Source organism: Sylvia atricapilla, chromosome 16 (assembly GCF_009819655.1).
Source record: "Sylvia atricapilla isolate bSylAtr1 chromosome 16, bSylAtr1.pri, whole genome shotgun sequence".
Taxonomy (NCBI): domain Eukaryota; kingdom Metazoa; phylum Chordata; class Aves; order Passeriformes; family Sylviidae; genus Sylvia; species Sylvia atricapilla.
In genome coordinates, this window is record NC_089155.1 from 7,972,450 (window position 1) to 7,991,426 (window position 18,977).

General features: G+C 41.2%; 1 protein-coding gene across 1 annotated transcript in view; it reads left to right on the top strand.

Annotated features, from left to right (window-relative positions):
- The window catches only part of RTEL1 (regulator of telomere elongation helicase 1), a 46,607-nt gene that overhangs the window by 24,769 nt on the left and 2,861 nt on the right, over positions 1–18,977 (top strand). Inside the window, exons 25-35 of the mRNA XM_066330786.1 lie at positions 809–932; positions 2,095–2,248; positions 3,895–4,049; positions 6,036–6,137; positions 7,267–7,468; positions 8,629–8,766; positions 9,468–9,584; positions 11,383–11,625; positions 13,073–13,243; positions 14,108–14,293; positions 14,796–14,899. Coding sequence (XP_066186883.1) covers positions 809–932; positions 2,095–2,248; positions 3,895–4,049; positions 6,036–6,137; positions 7,267–7,468; positions 8,629–8,766; positions 9,468–9,584; positions 11,383–11,625; positions 13,073–13,243; positions 14,108–14,293; positions 14,796–14,899 — 1,696 coding nt within the window. The remainder of the gene's footprint in view (positions 1–808; positions 933–2,094; positions 2,249–3,894; positions 4,050–6,035; positions 6,138–7,266; positions 7,469–8,628; positions 8,767–9,467; positions 9,585–11,382; positions 11,626–13,072; positions 13,244–14,107; positions 14,294–14,795; positions 14,900–18,977) is intronic.

Consider the following 18,977-nt stretch of genomic DNA (forward strand, 5'->3'; position numbering starts at 1 on the left):
AGTTTGGGTTGGAAGGAAACTTAAAGCTTATCTTGTTCCAACCCCCTGCCAAGGGCGGATAAACTTTCCAGCACACCAAGTTGCCCCAAGGCCTGTCCAACCTGGCCTTGAGCACTTCTGGGCTTCAACAAGATCCACAGCTTTATATCACAACAGAGGTGTTGGTATTTTGAATATAAATGTGATGCTGTTGCTGTTTGGAAAAGGCTACAGTTCATAATAACAGCATTAATTTGTATGACAGGTTATATAAATATTGCACTACTTCAAGGAAGTAACTAGATTGTTATCTTCTGCTCCCCAGCTACGTAGTCTTGGAGCTGCAGAAGGAGGTTAATGGTTTTAATGGAAAATAGACCAATTTTTGGAATTCATGTTTGTAATACCACAGGAAATTATGCAACAACAACTTAGGGTCTTGCATTTTCTCCATCTTTACTTTGAGATGGCAGTCAGCAGCACTGCAGTGTTTTGAGAGAAGAAGAATGGAAACAAGGACAGATTATATTACTGAAACAATACTATTTATAGCCATATCCTATATTAACATTATACTACATGAATATCCATTTCTGTAATGCTAATTAGTATAATTTGTATATTGTAGGCAACAGGAGTTTAATTGATAGTACATGGAATCAGCAAAGCCCTTTTCCTCCTGAGTGAAGGCATCACCCCATTACATTTACTGCACTGTTACATCTTTATTTCTGTTGCTGCTCCTCCCTTGTCCTTTTGGATCTAGGGTTTGTTTAATTAATTCAGCCCAACCTGGCAAATAATTCTCAGGTTTCCCCATCCTGCCCAGGTTCACAACTTGTGATGTCAGAAGCAAACTGCCTTCGTGGGTCCGTCCCTATGTGAACGTTTATGACAACTTCGGGCACGCCGTCAGAAGTGTCTCCCTCTTCTTCCGTGTTGCTCAGGAAATTGTGAGTGTCTTTAAAATAACCCCACAAAACAAATAACTTTCCTGAGTAGTATTGGAAACTGGGAATGCTAAGATAGGTGAGAGATGTGAGAGAATCACAGATGTCTCAAATTGGAAGGTATGTATACGGACCTGAGTCCAGCTCTCTGCTCCTCACAAACCTACCCAACACAGAGTCACTTGTCACTTCTAAACACTGGAAGATATACTGGAAAGGAGATATTCCTCATCTTTCTCCAAGAGTGATCTGGTACAGGATATTGTTTTTATGCTGGGCAACTGGTTAGGTTAGATCACAAAAATAACTTCCTCTTCCAGTTCCTCCTAAATAAACATATATTTATTGGCTGGTGTGCAAATCCTGGAAAAGATATTGGCATCCAGAAGTTTTCTATCTTAGGGAGAGGTTGTGTGTGTGGAAGGATCATGCCCCAAAATTTAAATTGAAGCTGACTAGTAATAAAGAGTAATACAAACCATCAGTTGCTATTGCAGTTCATCACTGGGTCATTTATACTAAAACAGCTTCTCTATTAGCATTAGGAAGTTGATGTTGTCTGTTATAGTTCCTTGATTTAAAAAATAGTATTGTAAAAAGGCTTCCTAATTCACTGGAGAAAGTCATAGCAAGAAATGGGCTGGCAGCCAGAATGGGAAATTCTTTGCTCCCAAAAGGGAGGTTAAGATTAAAATAAGCATTTAAAATTTCATATACAGACTTGGACAACTTCCTAGAAGATGCTCTAGCCAAATACAAGTTGTTCAGGCTAATTAGTTACAGATGGATGATGCTTCAGGACTTGATGATCTTTTTCGATCAAGAGTGAGAGTTTCATGGTAAATCAAAACCACAACCCAATGTACTTTGTCAGAAGGACCTGTTGCTGCAGGGATACATTAGGAAGTGTTTGTTCTTTAGCAGGTCACAATCCTTTTTCTGGTACAAGGTCACTTAGAGTTAAGTCTGCTTACTGTACTTCAGCTGTGTCACTTGCGAGCTGTTTGATCCTTTATTCAAAAGCCCATAAACCCAGAATGTGTAGCAGTCTTGCTGCCAAAGGTTATTTGAGGAAAAGTCTCTGGATTGTTGCTGAGATTTTTGGTCACAGATGGAGTGGAAAAGTGGCCTTTGCTTATTGTAACACTTTGTAAACTGCTTGCAGATGCCCCCACCCCTGCCTCAGTGCCCTCCTGGACATACTGGTTCCCTAAGTGAAAGCAGTGCAGCACCATCTACTTCACCTGAGCAGAACCTTTCCCTGCAAAAAGCTAAAAACCTGGATGACCATGTTCCAAGTTTGAAGAGGAAAAGGAAAGGTAATGTTTGGATGCTCACAGATGCACCTTTTTGTTTTAAGCTGAACCACGAAAAGGAGGATCAAGAGGCTAGAAACTGAAATAGGAGAGAAAGCAAGGAGAGCCCAAAGACCGATGTAAAAGTCTTGTCAGAAGGGACATAGTTAAGCATTAGAAAAAGGGGGTAAACAGTTGCAATTGCAGAGAAAAAGAGGCAGATGGGGCTGGCAAAAGCGTCCCACAGAACAGGAGAATTTTTTTGTGGAGTATCACAGATAGTTTGAAAAATAAGAACTGGATATCTCTTTCTGCCTAGCAGTGTCATCCATATGTCCTCTTTCCATCCTGTTCTATATATGATTCTTACTCGGTAATCTGTCTAAGAAAACAAAAAGGACATGGAACAAAACAATATTTAAAATTTTGTGGGTAGCTAATGCCAAAGAATAGAGCATTTCTCATGTCAGATACTCTTTCAGCACTGTAGACTGCTTGCTGGTTTGGAACAGAACAGTGAAGTTTGTTTAGAGCTGTGGTTCCTAATCAGTTATGAGCGAGGGTGAGTTCACATTATATTTAAGCCAGTTACTGCTTATAGGTAAGGCTTTATAAAGCCATATAAAGCTTTTATAGAGCTTTATAAAGCCTTACCTATTGGTAGCAGCTAGTGTGATTGCTGGTTGTTGTTAAGAGGGGTTGCTTTGGCCACCACTTTTTTCCTCCTCTCAGTTTCCAGCTGTGCACTTTTTGCTCCTTCCTTTGAGTCTGTCTTTTGTGCAGTGTCAGAGTGAGCTGCTGAGCTTTGCTGAACCAGTTTATTTACCTTCCATACACTTGACTGGTAGATCCATCTCAAAGGATGAGCTGGAATGTGTGACTAGAGGTGAAGGGAAGAAGCTACATTTTCTGTTTAATAGAGATTTTCAGTTGCATTGTGTCATCTGTAACATCAAACTTCCCTCTAGTCACAGTGATCATTATATACTCCCATTCTTCTCAAAGCAGTGACTTTCCTTAGTAACTGACTTGGAGTAATTTCACAGAATAGTGGAAATACATTTTGAAATGCCTTACAGAAGTATCAGGCTGATACTAATTTAACCCTACTTACAGATCAAAATTCTTATATTTGAAAGATTCAAATTCTTATATTTGAAACCTGGATTGTGATTAGTGAGAATATGTAATTTGGGACCTTATAGGTATTAATACTCTAAGAATTGTAGGCTCAAAAAAAAAAACTTGTTCTGTTTAAAAATAATAAATTATGTTTTGTATCAAAATCTCTTAAAAACTCTGGAACTCAATTTTGGTGGGAAACTCCATTAATCTAAAATAATTGGATGCAGACAGCTGCTGCAGTAAGACTTTTTCCCACTGATCCTAAGCCATTTTGGGGTTAAATATCACCATCACTTAAGAAAACGTTTGAGAGCAATCTGCCAGGTTGTGGTACCAAATGCTTGAGCAATTTTGGAAGTGATGTATAAAAGCAGTCTTCTTATGAAATTATATAATGCACTTTTGCTAGAGGTGGAAGATTATTTAATTCACCCACACATATTTATGGATTGCATCACAAGACTAGGAGCTATCACTAAATTAAAGAAAATGCAGGAGAGAATGTGGAATGTTAATTTGTCTGCTGTATTCTGCTGTGATGGCAGTAAATGGAGATGGAGCACCCAGCCTATGTGTGGAATATGAGCAAGAGTTTGTTTCACCCCGAAGAAAATGTGTTGGGCTCTTGGATGCCTTGGAGCGCAGTGAGAAGAGCAGTGAAGATGCAGAGGAGGAAACTGATTTGCCAGGAGAGGAAAAGGTAATGACAAAATACATCCTTATAAGTAAAAATTACAGGCTCTGAAGCAGAATGGTTTTGGTATCAAGGGAACCAGCTCAACCCTCTTTCAAGAAAAGCTCACTGTAATCAGCACCAGTAACTGCAAGCTCTCATAACTAAATTAATCAAAGGGTTTCCTTGCCACTTTCAAGTAGATGATCAATGGTATGTGCTTGTTCTGTGCTCCAAGACTGCTGACCAGGAGGATTCCTGGAAGTTAGCCACACTCTCTGAGGAGCAAGGAGCTCTCAGAGAAGAGGTTTGTAAATACATGATTTGTCCTGGGTGGAGTCTGCGTCAGCCTTTGGTATGAGACCAGATATTGAATTCAGAAAAGGGTGGGAGAGGGTTTATGGATTAGAAATTGCATTTTCAGATGAAAACTTTTGATTTGCCCCCGAGAAAGAATGTTGCTGACTCGTGGAATATTTTATCTGAATCAAAAATCTGCTATCACATTAGGATCAACAAAGCTGCTTCTGTGCTGTTAGTTTTCTTTCTGCTTGGATTGGTATTTTTGATACATCAGTGATTGGGCTGTGTAATCCCTGTTTCCAGTAGTTAGAGGAGTGGCTCCCTTACCTGGCTGGAGTATTTTACTCCTGGCTTGCAGACCCATTCATGGATTTCAGCAATGCCTATTGCAGCATTCTGAAGTACTTTCCTTAGGGGAAGAATGCCTGAGATAAAATGTGTAAATGTAGGAGTAACTGGGGAATATCTGAGTAGGCTGAAGGACATGAATGGAGACACGTACAAAACAGAGGGAATGTACAAAGGGCAGCAAATATTTAACTTGTGTGTAGCCAAGTGGAAAATGGTCTCTGTCACCCATTGGGTGGCCGTGACATAGACACCAAACCCTATTCTTTGGAAAGCCTGGCACGTTTCCAGAGACTTGGTAACTCAGCTGCAGTGTATTTCTAAGACAGCTGCAATGCTTTTGGCAGAGCTTGGCATTTCCTGGAGTCAAATAAGATGATAGCCCCAATGGTTTGGCAGTCGCTCAGGTCACTTCCTATTTGCGTATTTGGCTTTGCTGCCTGTCTTGAGGCTTGAGGTCACCCTGTGCTGCTCCCAAATTGGTGACCTGGCCCTAGCAGTCTGGTGAGTGTACTCCTGAGACAGGCAGTGGCTCTCAGGCAGCTTTCACTCCGAGTCCAGCACTGAGCACTGGATTTGGACTGAGGATGGGGTTGGTGTCATTTCCTGTCTTCACCATCCAGCATAGTTTCTGTGTTATCATTTTTCCTTTTATCAAATTTACACTGTACTCTTGTTCCCTAAATAATGAAAGTTTAGCTGCTCTCATTCTGAAAAAATTTGCTCTGTCACTTCAAAAATTCATAATACAAGTAGTGATTTCTCAATCCATTTACATAATAACAGTTCCCCCATAATCAGATTTCCTTGTGAATTACGCCTCATGAAAACTTGTCTAGAAGCCTTGTTTCTGCTGAATCATGCTTTTGAAGGTGTTGCCTTTACATTTCTCAGGATTAAGAAGATGGTTTTGATTATTTTTCTGACTTACTCATGTATCACAAATATTTGATTTGCTGCTTGTATTCAAATTCCTCATTCCCTTACATACAAGGAGTTCCAGGCAGGAAAGTGAAGGGGAGTGTGAACCACAAGTTAGACACAGGTCTATGTACACTCTCAGACTGCCCTGCAACAGTCTGCTGTGAGTCCAGCTTTGCTTAGTCAGGATTTGCATGCTCAAGACCAACTTTGTCTTTAATTTCTTCTGGTTTGGTCTCTGTGAGTTGTCCAGTAAATTTCTACCCTCTAGAAACAGGTATGTGCACAGGCTCTGTTAGAATAATTAAGGCTGACTTGTTGTACTTTCTTGAATGGTGTCATAAACTAGGTTACCAAGTTTTACTGGTGAAAATACCTAAATTAAATGGGCAGTAACTCCGAGAAGCATTTTTGTACCTTACTTTCTTTTCATCTTCACAGGCACATCGTCTGTCCACACTTTCCCTTCAGTATGAGAAGAGATTAGCAGACGAGCAGAAAGGAGGAAGGAAGAAAATAAAGCTAGTCAGCAATACAGTATGTGTTTCCCTGTGTCTATGCCATCCCTTTGATTTGTATATTGCTTTAATTTGAATTGAAAATTTCCAGGCAGACAGATGACTAGTGCCAGAGCAAGTGTGTTTTTTCTCCAAATTATAAATATTCATCAGTGCACATCTGAAATCTTTGTCATGCTCTTTCCCAAATCCAGACAAACCAGACCATATCAAGCACAGGTCCAGGTAGGGATGGTAGATGAAAAGAATTGTTTTCTGACACTAATTATTTTGTGAACAATTTGACCAGGGTGGTGGGTGTTTTCATTCTTTTTGATTAAAATGGAATAGTTCAGTTGGCAGGGACCTACAATGATCAAGAAATCCAGCTGCTCTGTAGAGCCTCAAGTGGTTGAACTGAGCAGTTTGGAGTAAAGGAATCACATCCTACCCCCCTGAGGTGGGTGATAGTTGTGTGTTAGCTCTGCAGCTGTGCATTATTGTTTTGCCCTGTCTCCAGATAACTAGTGCCACCAGTTAACTCGTTATGCAGCTCATTGTCACAATAAATTCAGGAGAATTCCCGGGGTGATGTGAGTGCCAGTAGTTGTCCAAGGTGCTGTCCTAACTGGATGTTCCCTGTCTGTCAATCCGCCAAGCACCTGGCAAACGAAACTGATCCCGAAGCTGATAATATCTGGAAGAAGAGAGAAGGAAGAGAACAGGTTCATGCAGAAGGTTGTTTGTAGTTTGTTGCTATCTGATGTCACGATGAGTCAGCTCAACCTCCAGCTTTGGAATAAATGTCATTTAATTAACCCTTCTCCTAAGAATAGAATTATGCAATGATACTTGGCTGCCTTCTCTAGGAATTTTTCCTGAAGCTGTCTGTTTTATCAGTGGGGAAGGTGAATAATACATGGATTACGGAGATAACAGCCATAACTACAGCCTGTTAGGTGGAAACATTCTTGGTTTCATGGTGAGCACAGTGGTGCTGCTGGGTGGGCCATTGGACTGGATGACCTTGGAAGACTTTTCCAACCTCAGTGATTTCTGTGATTCCATTCACTGTCCTGTGTGCTGTTGGAATTGTAAACACGTTGCTTCCATTTGAAAGTAACTCCTCAAGTGTTGCTGTTTACTGAAGAGCCTTTCCTGCCTTGCAACAGGAGCAGAGAGCAGAGCCAGCAGAGCCCAAGAAGGCACGGGCCACGTTTTACATCGCCACAGTGAAGGACACCCTGAGCCAGCAGAACTATGAGCTCTTCTCCAAGGCTCTGCAGCAGTACAAGAAGACAGATGACTTCCATGCCATGCTGTCCCAAATGAGCTCTCTCTTTGTGGAGGATGAAAAGAAGCACGTCCTGCTGCGAGGTACATTCAGAGTGTTGGTATATATCCCGGGTATATTTGTAGAAGTGACTTTGGTCTTTTAAACAGGCTTGAGTACCTCAGAAGTGTTTTATATGTGAAGTACAGCTCAATTAGCATGATTCACCACTTTATATCCCCAGATAACACAGAAGAATCTTGTAAGTCTAATTATCATGAAGAAAATCATATTCCATGGAAGTTTGTGTTATTTTAAGCCTTGTCTAAAAGTAGAGTGACTTCTTCCTGGTAATTTAGGAAATAAAGAACATAGTTGTATGAGTTGGAGAGATGCCTTCATAAGGGTTCAGTGCAAAAGCAGTAAATACATAGAATATACAGAGAAATTTTCTGTTTAAGTAATTGTCAGTATAATACAAAGAATCTGGCCAAACACGGATAGTTACTGCATTAGCTGGTTTTTTTATTGCCTTTTAACAGCAGTACTGACAGGAACTGAATTCCCACCAGGATTTCTTCTAGTTTAACAGTATTTTCTGTGTAATTTTTCATTGCCCTCTTAGCTTGTGAACAAATGGACAGATTTTTCTGTGACATTTTCATCAACTGAAATAATAAATGCATAGTTATACATCTTGTAAATTGTTTCAGGGAAATTCTAAGGTTATAATCTACATAAGTAAGAAAAATTTAATCACCAAATCAAGGTCTAGGTCTAGTTTTGAAAACCGTCAGGCACCTGAAACCTAAAGTTGATTTGATTTTTAGGGTTCTGGTTGGTCAGCATTTTTTGGTAAGTAATATGAGACATAAAGTTAACAGAATTTAAACTTAACAGTTATTTAAAGTATCTGCCAAGCAGTTACTTGGATCTTATGGTTTATGAGGCACCTCAGGGGCTGTTTCACTGAGAAGTGAGTAACTTCATATTTACAGTGAAAAAAAGTTTTTACCCACTGGTAATAATATTGCTCAATGTTTACATGATAGCTGACCGTTGTGTAATGTGTAACTTGTAAATGTGCTTATTATATAAATATTAGATAAAAACCTTTAGATTTTAATTTATGTAGTTGCACCTTTTTATCTAACCTTAAAGTTCCACTGTTGTGGGTTTCAGTAGCATGTATTTCCTGTTGTGGATTGATTTTTTTCTTTCCTTCTTTCTTTTTCTCCCTCATTTTCCCTCTCTCTGATGCAAGATTTTTACCAGTTTGTTCGACCCCAGCATAAAAAGCAGTTCGATGAAGCGTGCTGCAATCTGACTGGAGTGGGCTGTGGCTACAAACCAGAGCACAGCCTCCCACGGGAGGAGAGGGAGATCCTGGCCAAGAGAATGGGTGAGGAGCTTGGTTCAGTTGCATCATTTGAATGACAAATGTCCCTGTTCACCCAGTCATGGAGCAGGATGTGTCTGATATGTAGAAATGCAAGGAAGTTCAATTTAATTGATACTGAGCTAAGTCTCTGCTTTCCATTATCTTTTCTCCTTCCCTTGAGCTGTGCAGATGCCTGAGCATTGGTTACTGCAGAATTAATAATTATGTAATTTTGTTTCAAAAGAGGATTTTACTGTTCTGCTTAAAATATTTTGTCTGGGGAATGAAACAACCTTGTGTGTGTCTTCTTTGCTGCCCATATAGTGCCACCAGAATTGTGAATAGAGGGTGATTGTGTCCTTACAGAACTTCTGAAATCGATGAAATCCTGCAGCAGTAAAGTTCTGAAAAAGTGGGGTGTTAGCTCATCATGAGAGAAATAAATCTTTGTGGAATCCCTAACTGGTTTGGGTTGAAAGGGACCTTAAAACTCATCCAGTTCCAACCCCCTGCCATGGGCAGGGACACCTTCCACTATCCCAGGTTGCTCCAAGCCCTGTCCAACCTGGCCTTGGAGACTTCCAGGGATGGGGCAGCCACAGCTTTTCTGGGTTGCTCAGATGTTTTCAGCACAGGATGGCACTTTGATGCACTTTGAAATGCATCATTCCATGTTCATTCTTCCCTACATTCACTGTTCATGGACTGGTTTCATTTAACAGAAGAAAAACAGAGCCAGCAGAGAAGTACAATCTCCAAGGCCTCGTGTGCTCAGCTGAACCCTGGGCTCCACCTGAACCAAGGAGGATCCCACTTGGCAACAGGACTGAATAGTGCAGGTACCCTCCACGTTTAATAAAAACCCAGTCTATTCTGTTTTATTTCATCACTGACTGGAATTTCTCCTGAGCAAACAAATGTTCTTTATGCTCACCCAGCACAGTGGCTCACTCTCTGGAGGTGGGAGGGATGGTAATTCAGAATTTTCAGCAAGAATTGTGCAAAACAAAGCACAAAACTCAATAAATCAAGGTGTATGTGAAAGAAACCAGCCAAAGCCAGAGTTTTCTAGTAGAAACTGAGCTGGGAAAAGTGGGAGTTGAGCACTGGTCTGCTGAGCTTCCTGTTTGTCCAGGGTCCATGAAAGGGAGTCAGGTAAGGAGTGCGAGTTAAGATTGTGTCATTGTGAATTCAGGTATGAAGAAACTGTTTCATTTTGTTCTTGATGTCGTGCTTATGCTCCCTCTAAGGGCAGCCTGTTTTTTCTGCAGAAACAGGGAGTAGTATATGTAATCTCTGTGTTCGTCCTTCTAATTTCACTCTGTCCAGTATTTCTCTTCAAACTCATGGGCTCATTTATTATTTAATTCTGGGTTTTCCAGAGAACAGCTGGGAATTTTTTGTGTTTCTCACAAGGAAATGAGTAGGATCTTTGGGCAGCTTAGAAGTCTTTCTTTAGAGGACAAAGAAGAGTCAAATGTTAATCCTTCCTTTAAAAAAAACAAGGCAGTTTCCTGTAAGGCTTTAAATGCTTTTCATGTGTGAAGTCATATTGTTTCTTTTGATTTGTTTTCCCATTTTCTTTTGTATTTTGAGAATATTTGAATAAAGCAGAATCTTCAGTAACTGTCTTGTCCTGAACCCATTAGACTGGTTTCACAGAAACCAGTGTCACAGAAACTTATTTCCACTAGGAGTAATTGAGAAAATAATAGGAGTAAATGGATGTGTTATATCTGTGCCTCACTCCTTAAGAAGAGAATGCTTCTGTGGAGATATAAGAAAGCTCTAGGATATGCAATAAATACTGATTATAAAATTCACACCCAGGTTTTTTCCTTTCCAGCAAATTGAATGAAGCCTGTGTCTTGAAACCTAATTATCTATATCATCCAGTAAAGGACTTCTAAAGATCCAGATACTGAAAGATACGGCGGGTTAATTTAAATTGGTTTCTCGTCATATCCTTAATCTATATTTGCATGCCTGTGATTTGCTAACCAGAACCTTTTTCTCTAAGACATACCAGGAATCAGAGAATTATATGGTAAATAAAGTTCACTTGGCATTTAGCAGCATGTTCCAAAAGCTCCTACCTTTTGCAGACCTCCTACATTGCTCTTGTGCTTTCTTGAGTGTCATTTCAGGTTAGATAGTATTTTTGGACATTGTTTTCCTGTCAGGAAACACACCTCCCCACCTCTTGTCTGCTCTTATTGTTAAAGGGTCAGAAATCTGTACTTTAAAATTGCCCATTCCAGGCCAGCAGAGTTGGTTAACCCATCTGTTTAAGATGCTTTTAATCCTTCAGTGGACCACAAAACCTCATTTACTGCTGACCTCCATGCCCCTTTTCCTCATTCCCTAGTGACCTTCTGACACATTTATCTATTTAAAATGGTCAAGGAACTCTAGAAGATGCTAAAAATGATGCCCAGAATAATTTTGCTCCATTGCCATTTCCAGGAGCAGGTCTGGCCATGCCACAGGGAGGTGTGTGGCTGGGCAGGTGGGGTTCACTTCACCACTTGGAAGTAGTTCAGGAATTCTCTTCCAATGAAGTGAGAAGTGGATGTGATGGAGTGACCTGTTTGTCTCTGTTCCTCAAGCCCTGCTCACACATTCTGTGTCTCTCAGGACAGAATGCCAGTGCAGCTCCAAGGAAAGAGGCTGAAAAGGCTCCAGACTCCAGGAGAGAGCATCACCAGGCCCTCAGGACTGCTTATCTCAGTGATGTGCAGAGGGCTTTGGACAAAAGCAGCTACAGCCAGTTCTACTCAGCTCTGCTGGCTTACAAGAAGACAGATAATTACGATGCCATGGTGTCGGTGATAGCAGCCCTCACCACGGAGAGGCCACAGGACTTTCACCTCCTACAAAGTAAGGATTTTTTTAAAAATCACTCTTATTTGTTTGAAAGGAAAGTGTGCGTACTGTGATCTCCTGTGAGGTCTCACCTTTTGGTTTAGCTACCCAGATCAATAGAGTGGCAGGAACAATGTGTTCAGTGAATGCCCACTGAGACAGCAAAAAATGTCAGGGTTATAAAATGTTACCTGTTCAGGTAGAAATTGTTCATTAAAAACATTGCACAAGACCTCAGTAATTTCAGTCCTAACCTTCACCCAGCTAAGTTCAGTCAGATGCTTCCATGATGTTTTTTCTCCTTAATTACTACAATTGCTCTTTAGGAAGGACACTGCTGACTGTTGAACTGACCCAGTTTTATTCCCATGACCGATGATTGCTATACTGCTCCTAAGTTCCAGGTTTCAGGATAAGCAGTCAGGCTTTTGATTTAGACTTTGATTTGAATCAGATTTTGATTCTTCTACAGAGCTTCAGCTGAAAATATTTCAGGAACTGTGTCATAATTTATTTTCTCAGAAGTGCTTTGTTTTATTTTCTTTTCATGGGTTTAGTGATAGAAGGATTTAGGGAGCTACAGGTTTTTACAATTTGAAATTTGACTTAATTGTTTAAAAGAAGCAGAAGAAGAGGCATTTTTAAATGCTGATCCTGGTTGCCTCGATGGTGGTATCTTGTGTGATGTTACACCTCAGTTCCACCTTCTCCCATGTCTCTGGGGTGACTCTTCTGCTGGAAATTATGCATTCAGTGTATGCTGGGAAATGCTGACCGAATTTTGTTTGTTATCTATAGCAGATAACAATAAATAGTCTACTGACCTTGAATAGATACCATAGTCCACCAATTGTGAGAGAATACCTTTTTATGGTGTGTTAACTAGTTAGATTAGTCTTAGCAAAGTGGAGAGTGGGAGGAAAATGAGCTGTGTGGCACCGTGAGTCATAACCTCCCCTGAGCGCTCCTTGACAGTCACTGTCTCTACTGAGCAAATATTTTGACCTCAGAGGACTTCATGGTACAATTGTCTGTGCTTGGCAGTAAATCATAATTGGGGCGGCTTAGAATTTCTGTATGTGTGTTGTGAATCCTTGTCGACCAAACAATAACAAGAAATTTCCTTCCTGAGAGGAATATATTGTGTGTATACCTGATGTTCTTAGATCACTCATTAGGTGAAGCACTGGGGTGGGTGTTTATTCTGAGCTGTAGAGAGTGGAAGGATTTCAAGATAAATAGAGATTATTTTCAATACCTAATACTCATCTTGCCTTCTGGCAAGGAAAACCCCGTAATTATAAAAATCACAAAAGCATCTAGTGTTCCACCAAGCTGAGGATACTCTGAAGAATCTGATTGATGTTACTCTACTTCCAAAGAATTTCTTTCCTCCAAAGCAAGTCTTCCATGGTCAGGTATTGATTTTCCTGTGCATTTGACTGTATTTTCTTTTGGCCAGGGTTTTACATGTTTGTGCGTCCTCACCACAAAGAGCAGTTCAGAAAGCTGTGTAAGGATTTGACTGGAATGGTCTGTGGTGACGGAGAGAAGCAACTGCAACAGTTGGAGCAAAGTGAAGGGAAACCCCAGAGCTTGGAAAACTGCACAAAAGGAATCAGCTACGTACAAGGTAGGGAATAAGCAGTTGTCAGAAGTTTAGAATCTTACTTATTACTATGGTGGGTAGGGCTCAACAGCCTTAGAATCACAGAATCACAGACTTGCTTGAGTTGGAAGGGACCTTAAAGCTCATCCAGTTTCACCCTCTGCCATGGGCAGGGACACCTTGTACTATCTCAGGTTGCTCCAAGCCCTCTCCAGCATGGTCTTGGACACTTGCAGAGATGGGGCAGCCACAGCTGCTCTGGGTAACCTGTGCCAGGGCCTCACCACCCTTAACAGGGAAGAATTTCTCCCTAATCTCTAATCTACAGCTGCTCTCCTTTAGTTTAAGGCCATTTGCCCTTGTCCTACCACTTTCCACTCCTGTGAAAAGTCCCTCTCCTGGGGTAGGGCTCCCTGCCTGAGGCCTGTCAAGGAGAATCAAAGCCATTGGTTATCTCTACAGTGGATTAAAAAAACCACACTCAAACAGGAGTAAGATAAAAGGCAACATGAGATGGGGAAGTGCAAGGAAATAAGAAAGAAATCAGTTATAATTCTGCCATGTTTAAACTGTGAAGTGTATTAAAGGTGGAAGCAGAATTTTTACATTTAAGTGGGATAGGAGCAGGAGTGGATCAAGGCTATTCTGTAAGAAGAATTTCCATAGAAGTATTTCAATAGAAAGGATCTCTTTCAGTAATATTCAATGTGTTAGTATCTATCAAAAATACTTGTTGCCAAGCCCTATGGCATAAAACCGTGTTCTTCAAATTCGTTTTTCTTCTTATACAATAACAACTGAGTGAATTTCCTGCTGTGTTTTTCGGAGTCCGAGTGTTTGTTCTGCATGATACAGGTTTATACACTGGTTTTCTCTTTTTCTCCCCAGGCACAGCCCCTTCTAAGAGTGGGGCACCAGAAAAAATTCAGAGTAAGATTTCTTCCTTCTGCTTTAGCCAGAAAAGTGAATTTGAGTTGCCAAAGACTGAAGTGTCCAAAGAAACCAATAATGTGAGAGCACCCACAGACTCTGGAGTTGTGCCCATCTTTCCCTTAGAGATGGAACCAGAATGTGGTAGGTACAGAGGAGGCTTGGGATGTAATTTTGTAGTACTTGAGAATAAAGATAAATTACAGAAATGAGACTAAGACTGATGGTGTATGAAACCACTGGTTCCTGCCTGTGTTTGCTCAGGTGCAGTGTGATTGGTGTGATTTGTTGAGTAGAATCTGTACTTTCTGTACCTTGCATGTGCTCTCCAAGTGCTTCATTGTCTTTATCACAATGCTGTAGTAGTTTCCTGAGAATTTTAGGGATTTTTTCTTCACAACTTCCTTGTAAAGGAAGGATGTAACCCGAGTTCCTACCGAGATCTGAAGCATCAAGAAACTGTGAGGTCACTTGAGAGAAATAATGTGGCAGGGCACTGTTGAGGTAGTTCATTACGCTCATGGTCATTGTTTTCTGGACTGCACTGGAAGTGTGGGTGCATGAGAATTTTGCAGGTGATTACAGGAATTTAGTCACTTCCTCCCTCTCTTTCTCTCTTCTCTCTTCACCCTCCCCTCTGTTCTAGGAAGATTCCACTGCTCTAACTGCAAATGCGAGGATGATGTGCCTTTTAAATGCCCATTATGTGACTTCACTTGCTGCAAAACGTGCTGGAAGCAGTTCTTAAAGGTTCTCCTGTTTATTAGTTTGGTTTTTTTTTTCCAAAACAGCTGGGGAATTTTGTGCTTTTCAGGAGAATGATGTGAATAAGTCTGGAATCAGAATTCTTCTGTTTCCAAAAAGAACACCCAAATGCCAGTGGAAGATTTACCACTAGATCCATTGTTTCCTATGGTTTGCAATAGGATTGAAGGCAGATCTCTGCCCTAAGCTGGGGTTTTTAAATCTTTGCATCTTTCCGAGCTGCCTCCATGTGTTTTCTTGTCTAAATCTACATAGGCAACAAGCTATGGAGTCAACGTGAAAACCTGTGGGGGGTTTTTATATTTTAATTCTTATTTTAATGTTTTTCTTTCTCAATTTCATAATTTTCCCCATCGAAATCCTACTGTAGAGCTGTATTGTGAGAAGGCAGCAAACAAGCAACAGGCTCCCAAGGAAGTGGTCGAGTCACCATTCCTGGATGGATTTAAGATGTGTAGTATAGAGGTGGACTTGGTAGTACTAGGTCAACCACTGGACTCTGCGACCTTTAGGGCTTTCCCAACCAAATGATTCTCTCCATCTGTGATTCTGAATTCTCAGAGATGGCCTGTGTCATCCTCTTTGTTGGTTTTTCCAGCTGAGTAAATTGGTGGTTGAAATTCTTTAGGTAAGAGGGTGTAGCTGGTCCCAGGGTGCCTGGGTTTGGGAGCATCTTACCCAACATTTGATCCAGCAGCCAGGGGTTAAAAGACTTTCAAAACCAGAATAATGCAAGGGTGGAGGGATTTCTAAACATTCATATGGGATGAGAAGGCTGCTGATCAATGGAGCTCAGGAATATCCAAAAACAGTTCAGAAGGAAAAGAAACTTCTTCAGCTTGTCAATCTATAAGCAAGTACAAAATAATCAGTTATTCCAAGTTACAGAGAAAGGTCTTTTTCTAAGGAAGAAGACATTGAATTGTCAGCTCAGCATAGAAAATATTGGACTGACATCCAAATAAAATATAACAGTCAAGACAGAGTTGGTCCAAGAGGAATATAGAATTAGCATAGGATCAGGGTGATTTGGGTTGGAAGAGACCTTAAAGCTCATCTCATTCCACCCCCTTGCCATGGGCAGAGGCATCTTCCACTATCCCAAGTGATCCAAGCCCCATCCAACCTGGCCTTGGACACTTCTAGGGATGGGGCAGCCACAACTTCCGTGGGCAACCTGTGCCAGGGCGTCACCATCCTCACAGGGAAGAATTTCTTCCCAGTTTCCCATCCAACCCTGCTCTTCTTTAAGACTATTCCCTCTTGTCCTGTCACTACAGACCCTTATCCAAAGCCCTCTCCATCTCAGAGTCCCTTCAGGCACTGGAAGGGGCTCTAAGGTCTCCCCACACTCTTCTCAGGCTGAGCACTCCCAGCTCTTTCAGCCTGGCTCCATGGCAGAGCTGCTTCAGCCCTGTGATTAACCCAATAGCCTCCTCTGGATTTATTCTGTAATGTCCAGACTGATGGCTCAGACACATCTGCTGGAGGGAATTCAGAATAGCTGTTTCAACTGAATTTCCTTCTCAGTCTGTTCTGTCGTATTTCTTTTAAGATCCAAAAGTATTGGATTTTAAAGAACATACTTAAGAAAGCACAAGAAAGTCAAACAAAGTCATCTCATGTTTGCTGCAGATGGGGCAGTCAGATTTACTGCAGAATAGGTAGTTTTTCCTTTTGTGCTGAAGTGTGAAGGGGGTGAATATCTGACAGGCAACATCCTTCATTGCAGAAAGGGCTCCAACAAAGTCATGACAAGAATTTTGCAAGCATGTGTTCATAATATTTGTCATTTGAGACTTGAGTTGCTTAAGGACTGAATGAGGTCCCTGAGGAATTTTTTTGGTTAGCCAAGCATTTCAGCATCCCACAGCACGGTTATGTTATCTCAGGCAATAAATATTGACCTTATAAAGGGGGAAAAATTCACTCCTTTTACCAGTAAGATGGAACTTGTTGTTTCATCAGTTTAATAATCCACAAAATTAGAACTGTTGTATATTGAGCAACTGTACTGCCCTGTTCTGGTTTTTGTTTTGAATTTGGTCATTTTATGGTCTGGATTTCTTCTTAATTCTCAAGACAATGTGTGTTTTCATCGCTCATAGATCATTAACTTGGTCAGCCTCATTTTTTATCAATCACTTCTTTATCTGATTGTACATTTCCCAGACCAGAGATTAAAGTAGTCTGACCTGCCAGATTGATTGTGTTTCAGATTCAGGTACTTGAGGGTGTCCAGAGGAGGGAAAGGGCTGCATGCACCTCCTGACAGGAGTGGCTGAGGACTCTGGGCTTGCCTGCTTCAGAGAAAGAAGGGTGAGGGGTGAGCTAGTGGATCTCTGCAGCTTCCTGAGGAGAGGACACAGGGAGCTGAGCTCTTCTCCCTGGGATTTAATGTCAGGATTCATGGGAACTGTCCAAAGCTTTTTATCAGTGAGGTTCAGCCTTTATACTAGGAGACATTTCTATACCAAGAGGGTGGTCAAACACTGGAAGAGGCTTCCTAGAGAGGCCCTAATGCTCTTTAATATGACAATGCCATAACTTCTTTCAGCCCTGAAGAGGTCAGGCCCGTGGACTATAGGATCACTGTATGTCTCTTCCAACTGGAAGTATTCTTTCTCTTCTATTTAGATATCCCATGCAAAACCATGCTTCAGGAAATGAGTCATGGGTCATTTGCTAGTAGTGATTTCCATATTTGCTACTTACCTGAATAATATTATTAATGATTTCCACTTTTATATTTGCCACTTACCTGATTAATCTCTTTTTTGACAAACATACCTTTGTAGTGATTAATGTTCTCTACAGGAGAGCATTACAGGAGTGTTAAGTGGCTCATTGTGTGATCCAGGTGTTGTTTGGTTAATGAAAAGTCAAATATAGAGTCAGAGAATTAGTAATGTTGGAAGAGACCTTAAAGACCATCAAGTCCGACCATCAACCCAGCAGCACCACTGTGTTCACCTTAGAACCACATCCTGAGGTGCCTTAGCCACATGTTTTTGGAACAGTCCCAGGGGTGGTGACTCCACCACTTCCCTGGGCAGCCTTTTCCAGTGCTTTACTGCCCTTTCCATGGAGTAATTCTTCCTATTGTCCAAACTTCCCCTATCCCCTTGTAGTTTAGGATATGACTTGGGCTGATTGCAGAGATGCTTCTACAGTGATGAGGCAGAGCTGTGCTGGTCATGCAGCTGAGAGGGAAGCACAGGACTGCAAACAGGAAGATTATCCTGTGTTTCTCTGAACCCAGTCCCAGAGGAGTCATGTCCTACCACATCCATGCCCATTCCCACTCATGCCCGAGGAGGTTGGACAGTCAACCCTATTCATGTGTTTGGGATAAGGACACCTTTACCAGCAGGAAATGAGCAACCATGTCCAAACTCTGAACTCTCATCAGATGGGATTGGGCTTTGTCACCTCTGACAGGGCTGCATTTAAAACTGTTTTGCCTTCCTAACAACTTAGTCACTGATTTTTCAGCTCAAAATCCCTTTGGTGCATGTTATCACCACCAAGGAAGTGACTCAGAGCACGGGATTTGCAAATTGTGATCTTGTCCAATTTGTTATTTTGGTGAAAGAGTGGTGGGGAGAAGTGGTGAATAATTTTGGAAGCTTTTCGAAGTTTTTGGAGAAGCAGAGCAGATAATTCCCTGCAGCTAAAGGAGGATTAGGGCGTTTAGTGCTGGAGCATGTTGGGTGACTCAGTGTGTTAGGAGAAGCCTCCCAGAGACTGGACCAGGATATACTGCTTTGGGGTGTGGTTTTTTTTTTTAAGAGGTTCTGTTGCTGCTTCCCAGTGTTTAAATGCATCGTTTATTCCTGCAGGTCCTCCAGGAAGACTGAGTTATTCTCATTTGTACTATCTGGGATATGGGCAAATAATTAAAGTTTCACAATTAAATGTTACAGTTAAAATTGCCTTCAGCAAAGCACTGGCTGTTGGGAGATAAAGTGACTTTTCCTCTCCCTTTCCATTTAGGATATTTCAGTCAATGTCTCCAGAACTAAAATCCTACTTCCTGAGCCTACTTTGCAGTTTGCACCTT